Raw genomic sequence first — 19377 nt, 5'->3', positions numbered from 1 at the left:
ACTTTCTACAGAATGAACTGATGATCACCAAGAAATAAAAGAACTCCTGTGTGATTCAAACAAATCCAAGTAGTTCTTGCCTGTCAGGGATGGTTTCCCTCCGATGCTTTGTCTAAAGTCAGTCACTGACACAATCAACATCACTAAACAGATCATCTGTTCACTGACTCTTTGTGTGAGCAAATTTACCATACACAACTACAAATTTAAGATACTTCACTGGTTGTTCTTCTTTGGCTTGGCTTCGCGGACGAAGATTTATGGAGGGGTATGTCCACATCTGCTGCAGGCTCATTGGTGACTGAAAAGTCCGAAGCGGGACAGGCAGGCACGGTTGCAGTGGTTGCAAGGGAAAATTGGTGGGTTGGGGTTGGGTGTTGGGTTTTTCCTCCTTTGTCTTTTGTCAGTGAGGTGGGCTCTGCAGTCTTCTTCAAAGGAGGTTGCTGCCCGTCATGAGGCGCCAAGATGCACGGTTGGAGGCGAGATCAGCCCATTGGCGGTGGTCAATGTGGCAGGCACCAAGAGATTTCTTTAAGCAGTCCTTGTACCTCTTCTTTGGTCCAAACCATCAGCAGCCTGAGCTCCAGATCCAAACCTCTGACACGATCAGTAAACCTTCAGTGCCCTGAGCACTCTCTCACATCCCATTTCCAATACCTGGTACCCCTTCAGCCAATCTCCACCAGTCCGCAGCCTGGTGCGAATATCTTGACCACAGTCGCCAGCAGCCTCGCCTTGAGTTATCAACAGCACGCCACTGCTTGTGTGTTTTTCAGCGCCAGAACCCCTCACTGGTCCGTCACCTGTGGGTCATCTCCTCTCCTTCTTCACAAACAGGGGGTGTTCTCCCTGTTTTCTGGTGCCTTGCACCAGTGTTCAACTCCCTTGGAGTCTGCAACCCCTCGTGGCTGATCACAGGCACCACCTTCTTGGGTACAGATCCTGTGGTTGCAGTGTTTTTAAATGAAATCATCGTCAGGTCCTTTAACACGCTGTTTGAAGACTATAAGGAGCTGACAGCAGTTGACCTGCGCTGTTGGAGCCCTGGCCCTCAGTGGGCGAATGGCCATCAAGGCAAGATCCTGTGGGAAAATATCCCAGCAGGAATCCCTGCCTTGAGGATTGTAGCAAAGGGGAGAAAGGTGAGAGATTCAGAACCATAACTGTGCAACTTTGATCACGTGCTGGAACACTTTGGGGATGAAATAGGGAAGGATTTACCTTCCTCCTCTGGGCAAAGCTTCAATAGTTGGCAGGAACGACTGGCCTTCCAGTCCATAAAATCATCATGCAGGACAGAAACAGCCAGCGGTGTCTACACCAGCCATCCTCAACGGGAGCCATATGGCCCCTCTCTGGAGGCAACAGCACCTTTAAGGGGGGCAATGAACTGAAATCATAAAATTTTTTTATGTTTTTTTAATGTAGTTGGTGGTAGAGAAGTACAGAAGTAACAAACAAAATGACTACTTCACATGGAAGGGGGCCCATAAACTGAGCAGAGTCCTTAGAGGGCCATAGCCAAAAAGGTTTTGGCTGCTCTACACTAACACCACTGTCCAACACTTGGACCATTGCCTTTTTTTTGAATATTTTACTTTAGTTTTCAGAGACTTACAAAATTCAATAAACAAAACCATCCATTTGCATATTCATACCTAAAGTCCACATTTATTCCCCCCCCCACCTGCCTCAGCAAATACATTCCTAAAATTTATCTCAATCCCAATTATCATGGGGCACATGACCCCTATCAAAACCTTGTAAGAAAAGAAATAACAGTGGCAACGCCATTAAATAGAAAACACTAAAAGAAAGGAGCTCAAAAGAAAAAAGAAAACTAAGGACCTGAAAAGAAAAGGGCAGGTGCATCATCTGCTCCATTTCAGTAATCACACCTCTTGCCTTACTGGGATAATTTAACCTTATCCCTCTTTAAAAAGGGGGGGGGGAAATCAATCTATCTGAGTACCAATGTACTGCAAGTAAGGTTGCCATGTTTTCTCCGGAGGTTATATGTGATTTTCGCCAGAGGAATGCAACTCTGCATTTCTATATTCCGTCATGTGGCATTTAGCTGGGAGTCGGACTTCCACGAAACCGCTATACACTTCCTTGCTACCACAAAGCGACCTTCACAGTCAGTCTAAACAGTACTTTTCCAATATCCCCCAAGAGGAACAGCTCAGGATCCTGTGTAAAATCCACTTTCGTAACTTTTTTTTAGAATGTCCCCAAGCTCTTCCCAAAAAGGTCTCACCTTTGAACACTGCCAGGTAGAGTGGACCAAAGTACTTGGAACGTTGCCTTGTATGTCTACAATCACACTGTCTGCAGACTTTCCTGCTTAATCCCATGGTGTTTCATGCACTCATCTAAAATATGGTGGGAGCACCTACTTCCATCATCCTCAGGAAGTAAAATTTCAAACATCACTGTCTGGGTCCAAATCTTCTGTCCTCTTTGCCCTCTCATGGGAAGAGAACATGGACTGAATTTTAGCTGCTATTGGTGGTCCTGTCTTACCAACTCATCAATATCATGTCAGCCCCTCCTCACTATCAGTTCCTCCACCAGTTTCTGCATCATCTGCGATCTTGCCAATCACACCACCTTACAATCACATCCACATTATTCGTGTATATAACAAACAGCTCGGGTCCCATCACTGATGGAACACCTTACAATCACAAAAACAATCCTCAACTCACTCTCACCTTGACAATTTCAGATCCAATTTGCTAAAAAGCCCTGGATCCCACGTGCTCTTACCTTTTTGACCAGTCTCCCATGTAGGACCTTGTTAAAGGCCTTACCGAAGTCCATGTAGACCGCATCAACTGCACTACCCTCGGCGACATACTTAGACACCTCCTCAAAAAATTCAATCAAATTAATCAGACAGGATCTCCCTTAAGAAAGCCAAGCTAACTATCCTTGACTAACCCTGCTGCCAGCTTACTTAGGGGTATGGACCTCGTTAAAAGCAGATCGAACAGCATTATGGTGGGCAAGGGGATGGAGAGTATTGTAGCAGCACTCTCCAAAATTCTGACCAAGTCCTTAAAATAGGAGTTCATAATTACATGCCTTTAATATTCATTATTCAGAGCAGGGAACGAGGCTTTTTTTTCTTTTCATTGACTATATTTTTTATTGTTTAAAGTTGTGGTGCGCTGTTAGACAGAATCAGACGCACACAAAGGTAAAGACTGTACAACAGGCTTTAATCCACAAAGACTTCCACAGAGCCAGGCTGGCTGTGGCTGCAGCAACTCTGTGTGAGGCCTCGGGAGGCCGGCGCAGGCTTATATCCCAGAGGGTGATTGACACCCGACCGGGTGGGGTTTGATCCATTCAGGCCGACTGATTGACAGCCGGCCAGGTGTTGTCCTGTCCCCTTACACTCCTGTAGTTACAGAGGTTGCCCCCTGCAGTAGGCCAGTGGTGTACCACCACAAAAGTCAAGACTTTTCTGTACTTTTAATCACCTAATTGGCTTCTTCCAGGAGATAGTATGGCTTTCATAATGGTGGGAAATAAATATATTGAGATGCCCATGATATCAGTATGTTCAGTGCTTTGAATGATCAGATCTTTTCCTCACCATTATTTTTCAGAACCCGATACCTTGCTTTTGCCGACCAATTTTTTTTTAAAATTTTTTATTTTTCACACCATAAACCACATGAACCATGCTAAATACTTTTTCATTTTCAAATATATACAGTGCAATTTTCTCCCCCCCCCTCCCTACCTCCCCCCCTCCCTACCTCCCCCCCTCCCTACCTCCCCCCTCCCTACCTCCCCCCTCCCGTCCATTTAAAGTACAAAATCTAGGATACATTAAACCAGTCAAACAATGTTGTCATTCAATAAAAATAAACAAGAAATTCCACTGAGTCAATTCTTTTCATTTCCTTCTCCTTTCGTTAATTTAGGTAGTGAATGTCCCCGGTAGGTTTTCGCTATTGTGTTTCATGTAAGGCTCCCATATTTGTTCAAATATTTCAATATTATTTCTTAAACTATATGTTATTTTTTCTAATGGAATACATTTATTCATTTCTATATACCATTGTTGTATTTTCAAATTATCTTCCGATTTCCAGGTTGACATAATACATTTTTTTTGCTACGGCTAGAGCTATCTTAACAAATCTTTTTTGTGCATCCTCCAAATCAATTCCAAATTCTTTGTTTTTTATGTTACTTAGGAGGAAGATCTCTGGATTCTTTGGTATATTGTTTTCTGTAATTTTATTTAATATTTGGTTTAGATCTTCCCAAAAATTTTTCTACTTTCTCACATGTCCAGATTGCATGAATTGTTGTTCCCATTTCTTTTTTAACATCGAAAACATCTATCAGATACTGTTGGGTCCCATTTATTTAACTTTTGAGGTGTAATGTATAGCCTGTGTATCCAGTTATATTGTATCATACGTAACCTCGTATTTATTGTATTTCTCATTGTTCCAGAACATAACTTCTCCCATGTTTCCTTTTTTATCTTTATATTTAAATCTTGTTCCCATTTTTGTTTAGTTTTACCATTTGTTTCCTCATTCTCCTTTTCTTGCAGTTTAATATACATATTTGTTATAAATCTTTTGATTATCATTGTATCTGTAATCACATATTCAAAGTTACTTCCCTCTGGTAAACTCAGACTGCTTCCTAATTTGTCCTTCAAGAAGGATCTCAATTGGTAATATGCCAGCGCTGTATCTTGAGTTATATTGCATTTATCTTTCATTTGTTCAAAGGATAATAATCTATTTCCTGAAAAACAATTTTCTATTCTTTTAATCCCTTTTTTCTCCCATTCTCTAAAGGAAAGGTTATCTATTGTAAAAGGGAGTAACTTGTTTTGCGTCAATATTAGTTTTGGTAATTGATAATTTGTTTTATTTCTTTCTACATGAATCTTCTTCCAAATATTGAGTAGATGATGTAATACTGGAGAACTTCTATGTTGTACCAATTTTTCATCCCATTTATATAATATGTGTTCAGGTATCTTTTCCCCTATTTTATCTAATTCTAATCTGGTCCAATCTGGCTTTTCCCTTGTTTGATAAAAATCTGATAGGTATCTTAATTGTGCAGCTCTATAATAATTTTTAAAGTTTGGCAGTTGTAAGCCTCCTTGTTTATACCATTCTGTTAATTTATCTAGTGCTATCCTCGGTTTCCCCCCTTTCCATAAAAATTTCCTTATTATTTTCTTTAACTCCTTGAAGAATTTTTCTGGCAGGTGTATTGCCAATGCCTGAAATAGGTATAATATCCTTGGAAAAATGTTCATTATAATACAGTTTATCCTTCCTATTAGTGTTAGTGGTAATTCTTTCCAATGCTCTAAATCGTCCTGTAATTTTTTCATTAGTGGATAATAATTGAGTTTATATAGTTGGCCGAGATTTTTATTTATTTGTACACCTTATTGCTTGCATTTGCCATCTAAATGGTGATTCCTTCTTAAATTTTGAGAAATCCGCATTATTCATAGGCATTGCTTCACTTTTATTTACGTTGATCTTGTAACCCGACACTTCTCCATATTCCTTCAATTTCTTATATAATTCTTTTATTGGTAGTTCTGGTTCTGTTAAGTACACTATAACATCATCCGCAAATAAACTGATTTTATATTCCCTGTCTTTTATTTTTATCCCTTTTATATTATTTTCTGTTCTTATCAATTCTGCTAGTGGTTCTATAGCTAACACAAACAATAAAGGTGATAGTGGTCATCCCTGCCGTGTTGACCTGCTTAAGTTAAATTGCTTTGATACATATCCATTTACTGTCACTTTCGCCAATGGTCCCTTATATAATGCTTTAATCCAATTAATATACTTCTCTGGTAAACTGAATTTTTGCAATACTTTGAATAAATAATTCCATTCTACTCTGTCAAAGGCCTTCTCTGCGTCTAAAGCAACTGCTACTGTTGGCGCTTTATTCCCTTCTACTGCATGAATTAAGTTAATAAATTTACAAATATTGTCTGTTGTGCGTCTTTTTTTGATAAATCCAGTTTGGTCTAAATTTACCATTTTCGGTACATACTCTGCTAATCTGTTTGCTAATAGTTTAGCTATTATCTTATAATCTGTGTTAAGTAGAGATATTGGTCTATATGATGCTGGTGCGAGTGAATCTTTCCCTTGCTTTGGTATTACTGTAATTATTGCTGTTTTACATGAATCTGGTAAGCTTTGTGTTTTATCGATCTGGTTGATTACTTCCAGGAGGGGAGGAATTAATAAATCTTTAAATGTTTTATAGAATTCTATTGGGAATCCATCCTCTCCTGGTGTCTTATTATTTGGTAATTTTTTTATTATCTCTTGTATTTCTACTATTCCAAATGGCTCTGTTAATTTATTTTGTTCCTCTATTTGTAGTTTTGGTAGTTCAATTTTAGTAAGAAATTCATCTATTTTTCCTTCTTTCCCTTCGTTTTCAGTTTGGTATAATTGTTCATAGAATTCTCTAAAGTTTTCCTTGATCTCCTTTGGATTATATGTGATTTGTTTGTCTTTTTTCCTTGATGCCAATACCATTTTCTTAGCTTAAGCTTTCTTTGTCTTAAGCTGCCATGCTAGAATTTTGTGCGTTTTTTCACCTAGTTCATAATATTTCTGTTTTGTCTTCATTATATTCTTCTCCACCTTATATGTTTGTAGTGTTTCATATTTTATTTTTTTATCTGCCAATTCTCTTCTTTTAGTTGTATCTTCCTTCATTGCTAATTCTTTTTCTATATTTTCTATTTCCCTTTCCAACTGCTCTGTTTCCTGATTATAGTCCTTCTTCATCTTGGTTACATAACTTATTATTTGCCCTCTAATGAATGCTTTCATTGCATCCCATGGTATAAACTTATCTTTCACTGATTCTGTATTTATTTCAAAATACATTTTAATTTGTCTTTCAATAAATTCTCTAAAATCCTGCCTTTTGAGTAACATGGAGTTTAATCTCCATCTATACATTCTTGGAGGGATGTCCTCTAACTTTATTGTCAATATTAAGGGTGAATGGTCCGATAATATTCTAGCTTTATATTCTGTTTTTCTTACTCTATCTTGCATACGAGCTGATAACAAAAATAGGTCTATTCTTGAGTATGTTTTATGTCTAGCCGAGTAATATGAATATTCCTTTTCCTTTGGGTGTTGTTTCCTCCATATATCCAAAAGTTGCATTTCTTTCATCGATTTAATTATAAATTTGGTTACTTTGTTCTTTCTGTTAATTTTTTTCCCAGTTTTGTCCATATTTGAATCCAAATTCAGGTTGAAATCCCCTCCTACTAATATGTTCCCTTGCGTATCTGCTATCTTCAAAAAAAATGTCTTGCATAAACTTTTGATCTTCTTCATTAGGTAGAAGAGTAGATTCCAAAACTCCGAATATATCTGACATTTTATCATTACATATCTCCCTGCTGGATCTATTATTTCCTCTTCTATTTTAAATGGCACATTTTTACTAATTAATATAGCTACTCCTCTTGCTTTTGAATTATACGATGCTGCTGTTACGTGTCCTACCCAATCTCTCTTTAATTTCTTGTGCTCCAATTCAGTTAAATGTGTTTCTTGCACAAATGCTATATCAATTTTTTCTTTTTCAGAAAATTTAGCAATTTCTTCCTTTTAATTTGGTTATGTATTCCGTTAATATTTAAAGTCATATAGTTCAGCGTAGCCATTTTATACTTTGTTTATCTTCCCTTTCCGTTTCTCCATCATTACCTTTCCTTCTTATCCATTTCTGCTTTCTTGTTTTGAACACTTTTATAAGACAACATTTCTAAAACATCAAACATTTTCCCTATTCTCCTATTTAAAACTTCTTTAACCCCAATCTCCCCTTCCCCTCCTGAGTTGTCCTTTATCCCTTGTCGGACAACCACATCTCCCCTCTCCATTTGGATTTGCAAATTCACTCGCAAACGTCAGCTGATTTTGCAGTGACCGTAACTCCTCCCCACCCAGCCCCCATGTACCCAGTAGCAGTTGCTTTAGATGCAGAGAAGGCCTTTGACAGAGTAGAATGGAATTATTTATTCAAAGTATTGCAAAAATTCAGTTTACCAGAGAAGTATATTAATTGGATTAAAGCATTATATAAGGGACCATTGGCGAAAGTGACAGTAAATGGATATGTATCAAAGCAATTTAACTTAAGCAGGTCAACACGGCAGGGATGACCACTATCACCTTTATTGTTCGCGTTAGCTATAGAACCACTAGCAGAATTGATAAGAACAGAAAATAATATAAAAGGGATAAAAATAAAAGACAAGGAATATAAAATCAGTTTATTTGCGGATGATGTTATAGTATACTTAACAGAACCAGAACTATCAATAAAAGAATTATATAAGAAATTGAAGGAATATGGAGAAGTGTCGGGTTACAAGATCAACGTAAATAAAAGTGAAGCAATGCCTATGAATAATGCGGATTTCTCAAAATTTAAGAAGGAATCACCATTTAGATGGCAAATGCAAGCAATAAGATACCTAGGTGTACAAATAAATAAAAATCTCGGCCAACTATATAAACTCAATTATTATCCACTAATGAAAAAAATTACAGGACGATTTAGAGCATTGGAAAGAATTACCACTAACACTAATAGGAAGGATAAACTGTATTAAAATGAACATTTTTCCAAGGATATTATACCTATTTCAGGCATTGCCAATACACCTGCCAGAGAAATTCTTCAAGGAGTTAAAGAAAATAATAAGGAAATTTTTATGGAAAGGGGGGAATCCGAGGATAGCACTAGATAAATTAACAGAATGGTATAAACAAGGAGGCTTACAACTGCCAAACTTTAAAAATTATTATAGAGCTGCACAATTAAGATACCTATCAGATTTTTATCAAACAAGGGAAAAGCCAGATTGGACCAGATTAGAATTAGATAAAATAGGGGAAAAGATACCTGAACACATATTATATAAATGGGATGAAAAATTGGTACAACATAGAAGTTCTCCAGTATTACATCATCTACTCAATATTTGGAAGAAGATTCATGTAGAAAGAAATAAAACAAATTATCAATTACCAAAACTAATATTGACGCAAAACAAGTTACTCCCTTTTACAATAGATAACCTTTCCTTTAGAGAATGGGAGAAAAAAGGGATTAAAAGAATAGAAAATTGTTTTTCAGGAAATAGATTATTATCCTTTGAACAAATGAAAGATAAATGCAATATAACTCAAGATACAGCGCTGGCATATTACCAATTGAGATCCTTCTTGAAGGACAAATTAGGAAGCAGTCTGAGTTTACCAGAGGGAAGTAACTTTGAATATGTGATTACAGATACAATGATAATCAAAAGATTTATAACAAATATGTATATTAAACTGCAAGAAAAGGAGAATGAGGAAACAAATGGTAAAACTAAACAAAAATGGGAACAAGATTTAAATATAAAGATAAAAAAGGAAACATGGGAGAAGTTATGTTCTGGAACGATGAGAAATACAATAAATACGAGGTTACGTATGATACAATATAACTGGATACACAGGCTATACATTACACCTCAAAAGTTAAATAAATGGGACCCAACAGTATCTGATAGATGTTTTCGATGTTAAAAAAGAAATGGGAACAACAATTCATGCAATCTGGACATGTGAGAAAGTAGAAAAATTTTGGGAAGATCTAAACCAAATATTAAATAAAATTACAGAAAACAATATACCAAAGAATCCAGAGATCTTCCTCCTAAGTAACATAAAAAACAAAGAATTTGGAATTGATTTGGAGGATGCACAAAAAAGATTTGTTAAGATAGCTCTAGCCGTAGCAAAAAAATGTATTATGTCAACCTGGAAATCGGAAGATAATTTGAAAATACAACAATGGTATATAGAAATGAATAAATGTATTCCATTAGAAAAAATAACATATAGTTTAAGAAATAATATTGAAATATTTGAACAAATATGGGAGCCTTACATGAAACACAATAGCGAAAACCTACCGGGGACATTCACTACCTAAATTAACGAAAGGAGAAGGAAATGAAAAGAATTGACTCAGTGGAATTTCTTGTTTATTTTTATTGAATGACAACATTGTTTGACTGATTTAATGTATCCTAGATTTTGTACTTTAAATGGACGGGAGGGGGGAGGTAGGGAGGGTGGGATGGGAGGTAGGGAGGGGGGGGGGTGAAAATGGCACTGTATATATTTGAAAAGGAAAAAGTATGTATCATGGTTAATGTGGTTTATGGTGTGAAAAATAAAAAAAATTTTTTTAAAAATGACCAAGAACTGACATGAAAATGGGAAAACATAAATCCTGCAGCACATTACAAAAGGAGCAATGGAAAACTGCATTATAGTTTATGAAGATAACTCAGTCAAATTTTTTGGAGACCTCTGTTATGCTGTTTCTGCAGTTAGCTAACTGTTAGTTATATATTTTTTTCTTAAATAACCAAAAGAATGTGAGGAAACAAAATCTCAAGAATTTTGATTCCAATCTGAGATAGCACACCTGCTATTCATCACAAACCTTTACTATCTTGATCAGCTGTTTTACCAAAGATAATCAAAATATAATCCTTTATGGCACATATGGTTTAACCTAAAATGTATGAATATATTTTAAATTTAGACATACAGAATGGTAACTGGCCCTCTTCTGACCCAAGGCCCCATGCCTCCAAAATAACCTGACAGTGGGAGGAAACCAGAGCACCTGGAGGAAATACAGGCAGACAAGCTCCTTCCCGACAGTGCCGGATTCGAACCGGCATTGTGATAGCATTGCGCTAACAGTTTCACTAACCCATGTCAATCCTGCCTGATATGCCATTCAAGGATGATGGCTGATTTGACCACTTGGGGAAAGGAACAGAAGTTGAAAGCAATTACAGAAGGTGTTCCTATATGTCCTTGCACTGTCCAACATAACAAAGGCGAATGATTTCTTTGCACCAGCTGACATTACGTGAAAGGAAGCTCAGCTGCCGATTACCTCCATGCAAGAAAAGTGCCCAGTTTCTCAAATAAAAGTTAATGGACAAAACACCAGGAAAAACCTTCCTGCTCTACTGTGAAGCACTGACTTGTCATCTCTTATATGAGAAAACAGGTGTAGCCTTGGGAAGGGCTCAGGTCCTAAATGCTGGTTAAATATCTTTAACTCCGATGGATGCTGTGGGATCTGCTCAGTTTCTCCAGCATTTCGTGTGTATTAACTGCAGCAAGATAACCTTGTGTTGAACATCTCCAAGAGACATTTTCCCGATTCGTCGCCAACAGAACCTCTTCAAAGGCCACCAGGCCTGAGAATGGATTTGGGGGCTGGAAAGGAGCCTATTAACTGAGGGCTTTCTAGTATAATGTGTTTTTGGGATATCATTTTTTTTAATGCACGCCTGCTGACTAATTGCCAAAATTTAATTTTGCAACTCCCTGGTCGTGGGAACAGAAAATCACAGCAGCTACCATCCATGCTTCCATCCCATGGTACCTTCTTTACCCATCAAAAGACCTCCCAAAGAGCTACAGAGTTTTACAGCAAAGAAACTGGCCCTTTGGCCCAACTTCTTCATGCTGACCATAGTGTCTGCCCGAGCTTGTCCCTTTTGCCTGCGTTTAACCTATATCCTAAACCAGGGGTGACCGACCCTTTTAATTTTTAATTTAGACATACTGCACAGTAACAGGCCATTTAGGCCCAATTTACAACCCATTATCCTACTGGCCTGGGATGTTTTGAACAGTGGGAGGAGGTTAATTGGTCGGCAAAGACTCGAGGGCCGAAATGGCCTGTTACTGTGCTGCATGTCAAAATTAAAAATTAAAAGATTGGCCACCCCTGTCTCAACCTTCCCTATCTACACCCAGTCCTCTGTATTTTCCCTGAGGGCCATGCAAATCCACTTTCCCGTGGGAAGTTCAGCATACATCTGCATCCAAAACTCCTCCAGTGCTTTGAAATACATTCCTCAAAATATCAGAGTTCTACAGATTATTAGAGGCATTTTCCCCAGACTGGGAATAGCAAACACCAGAGGACATGTGTACAAAGTGAAGAGAGGGAAGTTTACGAAAGACTTTAGGGGTAAGTTTTTTTCTACACAGAAATGAAGGTGCCTGGAATGCATTGCATTAAGAGACTCTTAGATAGGCACATGGATGAAAGAAAATTAGAGTTATGAGGTCGGGAGGGTCCTGTGTCGCACTTCCACGTCTGTCTATGGCCTTATGCACTATCCCATCAAGACCACCCACAAATTGGAGGAACAACACCTGATTTTCCGTCTGGGCACTCTCCAGCCAGTTGGGATTAACATTGACTTTTCTGGATTTTGCTAACCTGCTCTCCTCTTCCCTCTCCCTCCTTCCCTTCTCATAGCCATCCTCCCTCCACTTGATTGCTGCTGTCCCCTCCCTCCTGTCTCTACCTATCACCTCCTGCCTTTGCGATCACCCCTCCCTCCCTTACTCTTTTGCCAACATTTTTCCACATCTCGATGAACAGCTGTGCCATAGTAAGGGATTATGTGAGTGGGAATAAAAGGTTGAGAACTACTGGTCTAGACTGTACTGTAACGTTCCAAACATCTGGCCTTTAATGTTGATCTGAAGTGTTACAATCATAGAGTTCGTGCAGGGCTGGTGTCAGTAACTCTGGCTGCAAGGCCAGACACCTGCACAGCTGAATTAAACTGGTTTAAAACAGATTTCAACAGGCAGAGAGTTACCTGAATCCTGCATGTGCAATCTCTCGCCTACACAAATTTCCTCCGCAGCTTCTCTTTGACTTGTTTTCAGGGCGTCTTTTTTTTCTTTAAAGGGGAATCCGAGGCTGAAAGGAGCTGAATGAAACCCTTAATATTCCGCACAAGTGGCTGGAAAACAAAACCAACCATGAAGCTAGGAGATTAGTGACACAGAGTTCCCTGACTCCTCCATTAGGAGTACTCAACAAACAAGACCAGTGGGCACTGCAGGGCACAGGCTAACAATATTAACTGGAATAAAAGAAGAGAACGCTGGTAATTAACACAGGCCAGGCGTCATCCGTAGAATGATACGCAGATCTGTTTCACTCACATTCATAGTCTTTTATCAAGAATATTTGCATTTCTAAACCAATAAAACCCCACAGATGCAGATATGCAATTGAACTGTTGCTCCTATTATAAAGCAACGGCAGCTATTTTGCACACAGCAAGATCCCAGGCACAACACTGCAGTTATGTTAAGTGATCAGCTTTCAGTGGGGGTATGATGATTGAGCAAGACACCAGGAACTGGAGCTCCAGTGGATTGTGTTTGGATTTAGATTCCTGCATCTCCAGTCTTCTGTTTGTGTCCAGGAATAATTCCCCTGCTCTTTGTCAAATCAAAGCCATGGGATTATTTTTAAGGTCCAACTGAGAGCAGCCAAGGCCTTGGATTGATGAGAGGGAAAAAAGGAACAGATGAGTCTCTGTTCTCCTCTTCAAAGAGGTCTTCGAACTTATACAAGGTTTGGTTTAAACAGAGTGAGTATGCATCTACTTAGAGGAAAAGGTTTTTCAGACAAGATGATCCTCAAGAAATCCAATAGGAAATTTAGAAGCAACCTCTTTCCCTGAAGAGGGTAAGGAATCCCTTGCCGGGGATGGTGATGAAGCTGAAACATTAGGGGCATTTAAGAGATTCTTAGACAGGCATATGGATGAAAGAAAAATAGAGGGTTATGAGGCAAGAAGGGTTTAGTATTTTTTTTGGAAAGAATATATGGGTTAGCACAACATTGAGAGCCGAAGGGCTGTATGGTGCTGCAGTGTTCTATATTAGATGTCTGTGAAGTTACGGTGTGGTTCAAGCAAATAATATAGATGCACTGAAGAGAAGGTTGGGAGTCATTTTGGGAGAGAAGGGAACAAATGTTAAAGGACTTGGCTGAGGAACAGAGGAGATTGAAGTGAAACACAAAACTATGCAGGCGCTGTGATTGGAATAAACACATCAAAATGCTAGAGGAACTCAGCCAGATTTTCAGCTTCCAAAGGGGACAAAGATGTGTGCCAACGTTTTGGACCTGAGCCTTTCTCAAGGAAGAAGCAGAATGAGCCAGAAGCAGGAAACCTCAGAATTCAGACAGTGCCGACTGGGGGAGGGGCCCAGACCAACAGAAGGTGCTAATTGGATATGATAAGGGGAGAGGTAAGAATTTATTATGTCTGTGTGAAAGGAGACAGGGAAAAGGGAGAGACAGAGCAGGGGGAAGGCAACAGGGGAAGTTGTTGTTGGGGGAGGGGGTGAAATGAAAGCTAGAGAAGTCAATATTAACATCATCTGGTTGGAGGGTGTCCAGTCAGAAAATGAGGTGTTGTTCCTCCAATTTGCGAGTGGTCTTAGTCTGGCAGTGCATGAGACCACTGACACACATGTCAGCAAGGGAATGGGATGGTGAATTGAAATGGGTGGCCACTGGGAGAATCCTGCTATTGAGACGGACAGAGCCGAGGTGCTCAACAAAACAATCTCCCAGTCTACGCCCAATCGCTCCAATGTAGAGGAGACCACAACAGGATGCAGTCGATGACCCCTGCAGATACACAAGTGAAATGTTGCTTCACTTGGAAGGACTGTTTGGGGCCCCGAATGATGGTGAGAAGAGGTGTGGGTGCAAGTGGAGTATCTCCTGCAGTCACAGGGGTAGGTGCCAAGGGAATGATTGGTGTGGAGAGAGGAGTGATGAAGGGAGCAGTCCCTGCAGAAGGCGGTTTACTTTTTTGCACTGCATCCTTAGCAAATAAATATTTACTGGTTGATTAAAATAGACAAGAAAAACTATTGCAAAAACAGACATTACCTTAATGTAATAGAGATCTAATAACAGTTTTGTTTCCTGCAATTATCCAAATGCATTTATATGTTTTATTGGTTACTAACCAGAGAGTGGGGCAGCTTGCAGGCTCCAATACTTCTTGAGAAAGGGAAACATGGGCTCATGAACTGAAAATACATTTGGATAATAAATCGTGTCGTGTCAAACTGATTAATAAATGTCACAGGTTATTCTGGATAAAACCACAACGCTCATGGTGCTTCACAGAGGAGCGTTGTCAGCGGACGTGCAGTTGGATAGCCTTGGGTTTGAAGGAAATCTGCAAGGGAGAAACGATTTGGGGAGACCAGGGGGTGTCCAGCGCCTCGGCCTCTGACGCCGCTGTGTTGGAATGACCGCTGCAAAAGTGACTGCAGCTTGCCTATAACTGCAACCCGGGTTCGAATCCCCCGCTGTCTATCGGGGGTGGGGGGTTGGACCTCCGTGACCTGTATAGGTTTTCTCTCGCCCTCCAAAATGAACAGTTGTTGGGTTAATTGGAAGCAAATGTTGCAAAATAAAAACCCCACAATGAAATGCACGTTTCGTCTCTTGTTCCCTCTCTCACCCACACACACAAGGACATTTGTTCTTTGAGAACCCCCCCCTCCCCCCAACCATGCAAACAACCCTGGGGCGTAGGCACTCCAATTTAATGTTACATTCACCCCATTTAAATGGCAACAGTGAAAATGTGGTTAAAATCATGATTTTCCTTTACCTAACTGCTCCTCTGTCTAAAGCGCCATGTTGCGATTAGAGGCAGGAAGTGAGAGAGAAAGAGGGAAATCCTGGACTGGAATCTTTGAAAAATTGATCTGGCAGAATCTCACAGACCTACTTCTCAGAAATCTTCCATCGTCAGAAAAACATCGTGGTCTCACTTGCCCCGCCTTGGAGAACAATCAGGGTCTCAGATGATTCAGCCATCTGCTCCATGAGCTTGCGGCACTCCCCCTCTTCTGAAACCTATCATGTGATATTCCTGGACTCAAATCTCTACAATAGGTTTAGTGCTTCTCAACCTTTTTCCTTCCACCCACAGACCACTTCAAGTCATCCCTATGCCATCGGTGCTAATTAGTAAGGGATTGCTTAAGGTGGACTGTGAGTGGGAAGGGAAGGTTGAGAATCTCTGCTCTAGACCCGATTGTTCCGGAAATATTTTGCTTGAGAAAAATTGTCATTGGCCCATTTCCTTTGGAGCGATGAAACCGTGCACATAATGAGTCAATTAGATACGATTAAAATAGTTGTTTTCAAACTTTTTCTTTCCACTCACATCCCACCTTAAGCAACCCCTCTCTAAGAGTTTCCGATGTCATACCAAACCTCTGCAAATTCCTGAGGAAGTTGAGGCGCTGATGTACTTTCTTCACAATGTCATTAGTATCTTGGATCCAGGAAACATTCTCTGAGATAGTGATTCCCAAGAACTTAAATTTGCTCACCCTCTCCACTTCTGGATCACACACATCTGGTTTTCCCTTCCTGGTCAACAATCAGCTCCTTAGTTTGGTTAACATTGAGTGTGAGGTTATTCTGGTGCATTCCACCAAATTTTCAATCTCCCTCCTGTATGCTGACTCATTGCCTCTTTCTAGACAACCCACATGGAATCGTCAGCAAATTTGTAGATCATGCTTTTGTCGTATTGAGTCAAAGGTGAAAAGGAAGTAGAGTAGGGGCTGAAGAACGCAGCCCTGTGGTGCTCCGGTACTGAAGGAGATTGTGCAGCTGATGTTCTTATCAATCCTCACTGATTGTGGTCTGCAGCTGAGGAAATCAACGATCCAATTACACAGTGGGATGTGGAGTCCCAGGTCTCAAAGTTTGTTGATCAGTTTGAGGGGATGATGGTGTTAAATGCTAAACTGTAATCGATAGAGCATCCTGATATATGTATCTGCTGTCCAGGTGTTCCAGGGCTTTGTATAAATCCAGTGAGATAGCATCCACCATAGACCTGTTGCTACGATAAGTGAACTGGAATGGATCCATGTCGTTGCTCAGACAGAAGCTGATATACTTCAACACCAGCCTTTCAAAACACTTCATCACTGTGGATGCAGGCAAATGGGATGAGCCCAGAATGCCAACTTGGTTGACATGGATGAGTTGGGCTGAAGGTCTGGTTTGTGCTGCATGGCTCTAAATCTCTGACCTAAAATAACTCGGAAATTAGAGATGTGCAGGTGAGTTCAGTATACTTCAACTATAGAGAAAAACCCAATGAGCAGTTGTTCCTCATTCAGCTTTTAGGCACTCCCTTTCTGCAAAGTGTGCCTGTGGTGTCAGGTTCAGAGCCAAAGGCTGAGCAGTTCACCTGCAGTCAGTCTTCAGGGAGGTTGTGTGTTGACTAATCCTCAGTGGTGGATCAATGCAGGAGTCTTCCAGCAAACAAAAAATTTCTGGAGGAACTCAGCAGGTCATGCAGCATCATAGTCGATCCAATTCCCTCTTCCCCTCCCCCACTTCTCTGACTCTTTTTCAACCCACTTTCTAGTGGTCTCTCTCTATACCTGTCTCTTCACTTCACGTATCTTCTTTGCTATATCCTTTCAGCTTTGGCCACCCCCCCCCCCCACCCCTCCTTCCCCCCTTATATCCATATATCTTGATAAAATGGAGACCTGATCTGAAATGCTGCCTAATCATTTCTCTCCATGGATTCCGTAGACAGCCATTTCTATTGGCTATCTGAATCCGCTGCAGCCACTGTTCTCGCTACGATGATGTTGCGCATGCACGAGTCCCTGCGAAGCATGCTAGTTAAAAGAAGGAGACAGAGCTTGGCTGGTGGTGGACGCCATTTCCAGGGGCTCCTGTTATTCATTGTATTGTTGAATTTAACAGTAAAGCATTAATCAGAGATTGCCACTTTGTGTTGTCTGCTTATTCAATGCATCAACACACAGATTCTGTTTGCTCAAGATTCCAGTATCTGCAGCTTTTGTGTTTCACAAGTGCCTTCCATTTGGGGAAGGAGATTAATAGTTTAGTTTTCAAGTCTCGGGAGCTGAGGTCAATTTGTGACAAAGATTCTCAGTTATGGGGCTATGTACATACCAACCTCCTTTCCTCTAGTTCTCTCTCTCTCTCTTTCCCCAGCTCTCCTTTCACAGAGTCAGAAACAGACACAACCCCTTCCCGATCAATTCTCACCTTTTCTCTCTCCTCTGAACCACCTTTTGCCTGTTGGTCTGTGCTCCTCCCCCTGCCCTTTCTTCCCTTCTCCTCAGCCTTTGAATTCAGGCACCTGTCTGCTTTTTACTCCTACCTTGAAGAAGGTCTCAGGCCCAAAATGTCGGCTATATATCTTTACTTCCTGTGTATGCTACGAGACCCACTGAGTTCCTCCAGCATTTCTATGTTTTTCTGCATACCAACCCCACTGCAGACTGATAAAAATGCTTGAATGGGAAACAGAACCTTGCCTATACGCCCAGAATTCAGAAGGTTGTTGAAAATCAGGAAAAAGGGAAGGAACATTTTGACCAATATCTCAACTACACTTTTCTCAATCAATCTAACAAAAAAAAAATCAGAAAGTGTTTCAAGAAACACAAAAGTCTGCAGACACTGGATTACAGTAAAACACACACAGGAACTAAGCCGGTCTCACAACATCCATAGGAGATAAAGAGATATTACTGACATTTTGGGCCTGAGCCTTTCTCCAAGGAATAAGCAAAGAAGAAGAATAAAGAGACTGAAGGCTGACTAGGGTAGGAGACCAGACCAAGAAAAGGTGTGAATTGGATATGATAAGAGGAGAGGGGAGAATTGATTTGGCTCTGTGAAAGGAGCCAGAGGGAAAAGGGAGACAGAACTGGGGAAAAGGAGACAGGGGCGGGGGGAACGGAAACTGACATCAAGACCATTTATTTGGAGGGTGCCCAGTGGAAAGATGAGGTCTATTTCCTCCAAATTGCGTTGGTCTTAGTCTGGACAGACGTGTCAGCAAGGGTGTGGGATGGGGAATCGAAATAGGTGGCCACTGGGAGATCCACACTATTGCAGCGGACAGAGCCGAGGTACTCAACAAAGCGATCTCCCAGTCTGCGTCCAATCTCTCCAACGTAGAGGAGACCACAGAGGGAACACCTGCAGATTCACAAATGTTGATTCTCAAAAGGAAACTGGTAGCAGGAACACAAGATCTGGGAGGGTTGTGTGGGCATGGAGAGGGAGTGGCCGGAGAGGGAGGGTGGGTGGGATTTCGAAGGGAGCCAGATGCTGGAAGAGGAGGAGGAGGTAAATTCAGATCTACCTATCGAGAGAGCGGGATCAAGTCGGGATCGGCAATAGAAATGGATCATCAGAGAGAGGGAAGCAGACCGTGAACAGACCAGCGCAATGCTTAGGTTCCTTGCCCAGACTTTGGCTCTTTTGCTCCTCGTCCTGCTCCTGGTGGGCAATTTTGTGGTGGTTAAAAGCGCCGAGGCTTTGACTGTCCTCTATAGGAAGATCAGCAGGCAA

The 19377-nt window shown here is 40.5% G+C and overlaps 1 protein-coding gene across 1 annotated transcript in view; it reads right to left on the bottom strand.

Annotated features, from left to right (window-relative positions):
* Positions 1 to 19377, bottom strand: part of nmnat1 (nicotinamide nucleotide adenylyltransferase 1) — a 56298-nt gene that overhangs the window by 34448 nt on the left and 2473 nt on the right. The window contains exons 2-3 of the mRNA XM_069915562.1: positions 12776 to 12922; positions 2773 to 2874 (exon numbers count right to left, since the gene is read on the bottom strand). Of these exons, the coding sequence (XP_069771663.1) occupies positions 2773 to 2861 (89 nt within the window). The 5' untranslated portion in view covers positions 2862 to 2874; positions 12776 to 12922. The remainder of the gene's footprint in view (positions 1 to 2772; positions 2875 to 12775; positions 12923 to 19377) is intronic.

This window comes from Narcine bancroftii, chromosome 2 (genome assembly GCF_036971445.1).
Source record: "Narcine bancroftii isolate sNarBan1 chromosome 2, sNarBan1.hap1, whole genome shotgun sequence".
NCBI lineage: Eukaryota > Metazoa > Chordata > Chondrichthyes > Torpediniformes > Narcinidae > Narcine > Narcine bancroftii.
The sequence above is the reverse complement of the archived record's forward strand: the minus strand, read 5'-3'. Positions and strand labels throughout refer to the sequence as shown.